The sequence below is a fragment of the Curcuma longa genome, chromosome 5, assembly GCF_044706935.1.
Source record: "Curcuma longa cultivar G26 ecotype Majalengka, Jawa Barat chromosome 5, ITB_CL_G26_1.1, whole genome shotgun sequence".
Lineage (NCBI taxonomy): Eukaryota > Viridiplantae > Streptophyta > Magnoliopsida > Zingiberales > Zingiberaceae > Curcuma > Curcuma longa.
In genome coordinates, this window is record NC_133865.1 from 4780725 (window position 1) to 4789108 (window position 8384).

Below are 8384 nucleotides of genomic sequence, written 5' to 3' on the forward strand. Positions count from 1 at the left end.
TGCTCCGAGGATCAATCCATAGGAAGTGATCGATCGATTTGATACAATGAATTCAACCATTCTTTTGAAACCAACAAGGTGCACCAGTGACCGAGGAGAGAGGTAAATCACTTGCTGCCAAAAGATCTTTGTGTGTGTTTTTTTAATCTACCCTTGGAATATAAGGCATAAACGAATTGCAACATGCATCTTCAAAAATAAAATAAAATTACTCGTCATCATTTGTTTCAGGAAAAAAATTTCATGATATAGTAAAATAGATGAATCATTTAATTTCATAATTGTAAGTATGGATGAGGATAGAAATTAAAAGGCGCATTTGTTTATGTTTGAACAATGAACAGAGCTCGAAAGCAGCGAGTATCAACTGCATAATGTCAGAAGGCAGACAGAAGGGCAACATTTGGATCAAGACCAAGCAAAAGAAGAAAAACGGAGAGAAGGCAAAGTAGGTAATGGCGACGAATCTCTTTCCTCAAGCTTTCCATTTTATTTCGCACCCTTGTAATTTCCACCTTCTCCCTTGAGATTGAGCCAAGAGAGCACAGCACAGCACAGGGAAGGAAGAAGTGCAGTGAAGTTGTGGTGTGGCTACTCCATTCTCACCTTCAGCAAAATCCCCCACACAAAAAAAAAACACTAAATAAAATAATAAAAATAAGCAAGTTACACCACGACAAAGCACCATGAAAATAATTTATTTTATTTTATTTTATTTAGTTTTTGATTTTCTCTTCCTTTTTCTTGCTCTGTTCTGCTATAAATAGATGCAGGGGGGGGGGTCGTTAACACAGGCCTACACTACACACAACCTTCTTTTTTTTTATTTTTTTAAATTTCCTCTCTCTCTCAATACGATCTCGTATAAACTTAAAGCCAAGAATTGGAACGCCACTGTGCAGTCACTGAAAAGTCACAATTCACAGAGAGAGAGAGAGAGAGAGAGAGAGAGAGAGTTGGAGTGAAAAGGAGGCTGAGGATGGGGAGAGGTGAGTATGGAGGAGGAGGAGGAAGGGCGGTGATGGCGGCGGTGCCGGGGTGGCTGGGGAGGCTGGTGGAGGAGAGCTTCTTCGTAGCGTGCGGGGCCCACGAGAGCCGCAAGAAGAACGAGAAGAACATCTTCTGCCTCGACTGCTGCTCCAGCATCTGCCCCCACTGCGCCCCTGCACACTCCCACCACCCTCTCCTCCAGGTCTCTCTCCTCTGCGATCTCCTTTACTATTATCATCCACCACGGCAGAGATTTAATTTTATTTCTTGCTTCGTTTCGTCTGATTTATCGTCAATTCTCCGGTTTTCATCGCCATGGTAAATCTTTTTTTTCTTCCCCGCGGTTTATCACCGCGGAGAATTGTACAGTTTTGAATTCCACGCAATTAACTCCGCACCGATAACATGTATCTTGAGAATAAGCAGAGAGGGATCGAGCAGCCTGCTAGATCTTGTCTCCCCTGTCGTGACAGCAAAATCTCGCATAGATTTTTCATTCAAACTCGCTCGAGCAATTTGCAGTTCCCTGGAAGTTTTCTGTGCTCCCCCTATCAATTCATATTTCTTTCCTCCACTTTCGTTCCTTGCCTGAAAATTTGAGATCTTTAATCATCAATCAGTAGTTCTCTTCCCTCTCAATTCATTTAATGTAAACATTCCATGGATCTACGTATACAAACTGCCCGACTTTCTTCAGGGTGTGCAAACCTTCAAAGTGGTTTCTTTTCACTAATTGCAGTGCTATATCTCGAACTATCCCAGGCCAAGATAGTTAAGTTTACAATCAAGCCCTCGAGTACAGTGACTCTTTTACAATGTCGTACTGTTAGCAGAGGGGCATAATTGTTCTGTTGGCTCTTTTCCCTACTTTCTTGGTCAATATCAATGCATACCCAATGGCTCTCAGTACTTTAACGAACTCGCTCAATTATTAGTCAATCACCATGCACAAGCTTTATAAGGTTCAACAGATTTAATCTTTTTATACCTTAACTATTTCGATGACTACCCTTTTCCTCATCGGATTTTATTAACTTTTGTTGCACAATTTAGGTGAGACGGTATGTGTACAACGATGTGGTTCGATTGGATGACCTCGAGAAGCTCATAGACTGCTCTCATATGCAGGTGATTAATTATAATATATATATATGCAAGACATTTATTTATTTATATGTTGACGGTCAAAATGAGTTGATTAATTATTGAGTTGCATCGACAGCCCTACACCATCAACAGTGCCAAAGTGGTGTTCCTGAAGCCAAGGCCTCAATCTCGGCCTTTCAAAGGCTCAGGAAACATTTGCTTGAGGTGTGACAGGATCCTCCAAGAGCCCTTCCACTTCTGCTCCCTCTCCTGCAAGGTACAGTGATATATATCATTCTAGCGTAATTATGAGAATTAGAGAGAACACAAGTGATGATCCAGGAAGTTAATGAACATACTAGTTAATGCAGGTGGAGCATGTAGTGTCACGAGGGGAGGACCTGTCAAACATACTCTTCCGGTTCAACGAGTCGGATTTTGCGTTCTCCCACTTTGAGAACCTCCGGGTGGACGGCTCCGACCTGACGGAGGACGTCGCGGACGGCCAATTCACTCCGAATTCGATCCTGGAAGACCCAGCGCAGTGCAACGGCAGCTCGGCATCCAGCACCGGCGGTCACGAAACCGGTACTGGTTCGGAGGCGCCGAGGAAGAAGAAGAGTGGGGGTGGGTTCTTCCCCCAGATAGTGCTATCGTTGAGCAACAGGAGGAAGGGAGCCCCTCACCGGTCCCCCCTCTCCTAATGCATGGTCGTCATGAGCTGCAGCAGCTATAGCTTGGTGTCGTCGTCGATCGTAAACTTTGAGTACGTACGTAGGAGTAATTTAATTTGTTTGTGTCTAAGTAGAGTCGTCGTCTTTGGTTGCTGGTGCTTGTAATTTATTAAGTCTGATCTCTCGTGCTCAAAATGCCCCTATATATGCATCCCATGTAACGTGGGGGCATTTTGTGCCGGTTTAGCTGTGGATGGAAGTAGCTAGCTAGGCTTCTTCCCGACTACTGAGCATTCCCGTTGCTGCCTAGGTGGGCTCAGTGGATGCATGCCACACTGCTCACCAATTTTGTTTCCATGTAATGGGATATGCATACTTCAATTAATTAATATATATATATCATGTCTCCTACCTTCATAAATACTCGAATATGATTAAACAACACAAAACAAAACAAAAAAAGCTCTCTTGTGCTTGTCTGCATCCTTCTACTTTGCTGTCCTTGTCTTTGACCAAGCCACACTGCGCTCGTCCGACCATGCATATTCTTTATTATGTAAACGTTTTTTTTTTTTTTTTTTGGCTGGCTGGTGGCCTGAGAGCTCTGTTGGCCACTATACACTTCTGCAAAGGCATGTTTTCTTCTCTCATCGCCTGGAACATACTACATTTTCTCCTTTTCTTTTCTTTTCTTTTCCTCCTTTATTAGTTTTAGCGTTAATTATTACCTAATTTGGATTAAGCACTCGGTGTATCTGCTAATTAAGCTGCGAGGGCATTGATGGAGGAAGGAGATGGGGGGCATCGAGAAGAGAGCCAGTTGACCACAACACAACAACGACATTCCCACTCCCGAAACCCGCCCTCTTACCTCTGGAACTGCACCCGCACACAATGTGTCGGTGAGCGCCACGCCAAACGAGCTTTGTGGCGTCACACTAATTGCATGCCTAGCTCGCCTTAGTTTACTTCTCCGTTATTAGCACCAAAAGCTAAACCTGCATGCCTTCTCCAGCAAACCTCGCATTAATATAATTAACAGAGTATCGCCATTGATGGATGATGAAGCCTCTTGTCTTGTGAGAGAGAATATCTCGGATAACGAAGCTGATGTGGCGTGGTTCAGCGTGGATGCTGGAGATGAGCAAAAGGAATATGTTTAATTGTTGCTTGGCTTGCAGCGAGCGAGTGGTCTAGCGTTGAGCCATCTAGTTCAGCTAACTGTTCGTACGCGTTGTTTAATTGTTATGTTAGATTATGTAAATTGTTCCGGAGTTAAGCTCGTTGGAACAAGAGTACTCTTCGCATGCTTCTGCTATATGACTTTAGACCTTAACAGTGTCATTTCTAAGAGAATCTTTAACACGTTCAAGGAATAGAATAGATAGGCTTTGTTTTTATGTAATTATTATATTTAAATTCTTAGATTAGATTTTTTTAAATAGTAATAAATTAACAAGAAATAATTTTAATAATAATGATATATATATATATATAGTCTGTTTAGATCACACGGTCCTCCTTGTAGATTCCAATAAATAATTTATTTTAATTTTATATATGATTTATAGATATATTATAAGTAATAGTTAATTTAATTTATTCAATATATTAATTTGATGTTGTTCTGGTAAACCCGATCAAGTCGTCGCACACTCACACCTGTCTAGGTCTTGTAGATTAGGTGATGCCCTCCAAATCATTGAGCCCCACCAAGTCCCGGCTTCTTCTACTCGCACGATCGCAACAATTCCTAGACTATGAAGAATCCTCAAGCGAGCAAGTTCTCTTCGACCTCAACTTCCAACATCCCTAGACGTGAGACCGACCCTAGCGAGACAGTCTACACTGAGGATAACACTTGACTAACAGTTCGACATTACCAAAGGTAGGTCCAATTGTTGTCGCCCTTAATGTGCTACCTCCATGTGTGCAATCGGTCAGCAGGCGATGTTGCACTCATGTGGTAGCTTACGTGGCTCGCCTAGGGCTTGCGTGAAGCTTACATAGACCTTCCACCTCCACGATTATATAAGGTTCAACGTAGAATAGTGAAGGTATTGGTTTCTTCTCTGAAGTAAAGGCTATTCTTCTCCCTTGTTATTATTGCTCTCTCTCGCTCTCTCACACACACGCAAGCTCCTTTTCTTCCACTAGGAGTTGAATTAATCTTCGAAGGGCCATGCACGTTGGAAATGTCAGCCCCCGCTAACTAGCTTTGATTCATAGGTGACCCAGTTTCTCCTAGCCAGCCCCCGCTAACTAGCTTTGATTCATAGGTGACCCAGTTTCTACTAGCCAGAGGATGGGCTAAGTCAAAGTTCGAAGGAGGAAGGGAGAGGAGCGACCCAAGCGTGAGAAAGACACCAACAATACTCATTTGCTTTGTTTGTTGAACTCATCCCTCTCGTTCATTTGATCTATAGGTTGTTATTCATAATCTACGTGGATATAAATGTAAGAATCAATAGAATCAAAATATCTCCACAATAGTATGATATTGTCCACTTTGGGTCTAAGCCCTCATGGCTTTGTTCTTGGGCTTTCCCCAAAAGGCCTCATACCAATGGAGATATCTTTTCCATCCTTTTTAAACCCATGATCTTTTCCATGTATTTTAGATGTGGGACTATGTTTGCACCCTTGCAACCCAACAATCCCCTCCTCAAACAAAGGACCACAGGCCCCCCTCAACGGAAATTTTTGATGTCTGAATCCTCGACCCACCAGGACTTTTTGCCCCTCGGTCCACCAACCTACTAGGACTTCCCACCTAGCCGCAACTAGGACTTACTTTTTATCCCTCGGTCCACCCGACCTACTAGGACTTCCCACCTAGTCGCAACTAGGACTTTTTACCTCTCGGTCCACCCAACCTACTAGGACTTTCCACCTAGCCGCAACTAGTTGCCCCTCGGTCCACTCGACCTACTAGGACTTCTCACCTGGTGTCTGGTCCTCTTGATTCAGACACGGGAGCACCCACTTCCTTTATTTAAGGTTCAAACCACATGGTTAGATCTGGATCATGGCTCATCCGGCGGTTAGTCCGATGAAGAGCAGTCTCGCTCTGATACCACTTGTTAATACCTAATAGAATCAAAATATCTCCACAATGGTATGATATTGTCCACTTTGGGCCTAAGCTCTCATGACTTTGTTCTTGGGCTCTCCCCAAAAGGCCTCATACCAATGGAGATATCTTTCATCCTTTTAAATCCATGATTTTTTTCATGTATTTTAGATGTGGGACTATATTTACACCCTTTCAATCCAATAATAAAATATATGAGAAACAATAATTTATGAATGACATGAGCAATGGTTATACATGCTGGTTAGTAGTGAATTATAAGTCCATGAAAATTTATATTCTTAATTTATTTATATAACTAAACATATGAATATTTATTCATTAAACTTTAAAGCAAATTAAGGTTTCATTTGATTCAAGGAAAAACATTTATATTCTAACATATTTTAGTTTTCACGCTATGCTAATAGAAAATTGAGGCTAATGGAAATTATTTTTAACCATTGAAAATATGACATTTTTGTTGGTGTTGAGAGCACCATAACTTATGTTTTGATGTATGACTAAAGTTTAAAATTAATTTGTGTGTATTGATGAAATATTGTCAAGTGTATAGGTGTAGATTACTTGACAAAAGGAGAAGTCCTGGTTGAGAATCAAGCAATGACTAAGTCCTAGTGAGACTAGACAATTAAAGTCATAATTGGGAATTAGGTAAAGGCAAAGTCCTAGTGGAACTAGGCAAATGAAATCCTAGTTGAGAACCAGACAGTGGAAGTTCTAGCAGAGCTAGGTGGTGGAAGATCTAATTGGGAACCAATTAAATAAGAAAATCCTAATTAGGAACTAAATGAATCAAGTCCAAGAGAAGTCAGTTGGAAGTTGAGATTTTGGCAGCAAGTCCAAACAAATTAGTTAGGAGCTAAGTCTTGACAATTAAGGTATGTGAACTCAATAAATACTATCTTTATTATACTCATTACGCATTTTTTTACAAGGAAGCATTTTTCAACGATTTCAAACTACTGAAAGGGAGTCCGGGCGATTGATTGGGGATAAATCTCGACTAAGGGGTCAAAAGGTTCCTCACAACCAGAGCGAGGAGTAGGGTGACCTCGTCATGGCAATTGGAGATAGCTTCTAGAGTGATCGAAGATAACTGGTCTAATGATCTGAAGAAGGCTAGAGGGTTTCAGGTGATCGGAGACCGCGAAAAAGTTATCTATGGCAATAGAGTTTTTAACTACGTCAACATACTCTAGTCAACTGGAGGGGGCTTCCAGTTGATCCGAAGGTTGTCAAGTCAACATCGACAAAGATCTATATAAGGAGGCTTGAGGCAGTGCTTCCAAATCAATCACAATCTCGTTCTAATTCTTGACTCTCTGATCATACTCGTTTTGCTTCCATGTGCCAACGTGTTGCTCATGTTTAAATAAGGTCAATGACAACTTTGGTTCTTGTAATTAATCTCTATTTTTAAGTTGTCAAATTTTATTTTATTGTGCATACCTTATTTAGATTTTTTAAAGATTATTTCACTTCTAGAAGCTTTCTAGAAAGGATAATATTTTAAATGAGAATTATTATTTTTTGACTTGCATACGAGTCTTTAATTAGCACTTTATCAATGTTGCAGTTTCTTGTGTTAACTTCTCTATTAATTTTGCATGCTTATTGTACCAAATCTATATTAATTTTGCATGTTTATATTGTGTTCAAGTCTATATTGATCTTGTGTGCTTATTGTGATTAGTTTTTATTTTATCATTTTATGTTAAGTTTGCTTAAGTGATTGCCTGGTTTATTATATATCTTGTTTAAATGATTTAGGATTGGTTCTTGTTTGGTCTAATTTTAATTTCCGCTGCATATTATTTTAATTTAGAATTAAATTTTCATAATCTATCACTCGTAAAATTATAAATGTTGTTCACCCCCTTGCCCTCCTCCTCTAGTGTGCAATTAGATCCTACAATTTTTTAGGAGAATAATTTTAAAAAATATACAAAAGAGTACTTTTCTAAACGATACACATACATAAACTCTTTTCTCTATCAATAAACATTTCTCTTCATTATTCTCCCACTCAAGGAGGTTGATCCACCCAAGCTAACTAATCAAATCTAGGCATTCGACGGGTTAGCTAATTAGGTCAATTTGATTACTCCCTTTCCCCTAGTCATGGTTGACTAGGTAATCTTAATGTCATAGTGGCAAGGCATTCAACAAATTAACCAAGCACCCACAATTTGAATATCAACTATGGTGAACTATAAGATATTTTCCTCCAGTGAAATAAAATTTTTTAAGGTAAACCTTAATGCTCACTCGATTTGCATGTCTACTTCTCTAAGCCATTAGATCGTTGAAGAGTCGAGGTAAGTTGTGTTGGATTGCAAGGGTGCAAACATAGTCTCACATCTAAAGCACATGAAAAAAAATCATGGGTTTAAAAATGATGAAAGATATCTCCATTGGAATGAGGTCTTTTGGGGAGAGCCCAAGAACAAAGTCATGAGGGCTTAGGCATAAAGTGGACAATATCATGCCATTGTGGAGATATTTTGATTCCTTCGATCCTTACAAGTGGTATCAGA

At 40.2% G+C, this 8384-nt stretch overlaps 1 protein-coding gene across 1 annotated transcript; it reads left to right on the forward strand.

Annotated features, from left to right (window-relative positions):
- The first annotated feature begins 979 nt into the window (after nt 1-979).
- Nucleotides 980-2780, forward strand: LOC141829721 (protein RGF1 INDUCIBLE TRANSCRIPTION FACTOR 1-like). The gene is made up of 4 exons (XM_074717247.1): nt 980-1192; nt 2044-2118; nt 2213-2353; nt 2448-2780. The coding sequence occupies exons 1-4, from the start codon at nt 980-982 to the stop codon at nt 2778-2780; spliced, it is 762 nt and encodes a 253-aa protein (XP_074573348.1).
- The last annotated feature ends 5604 nt before the right edge of the window (nt 2781-8384 follow it).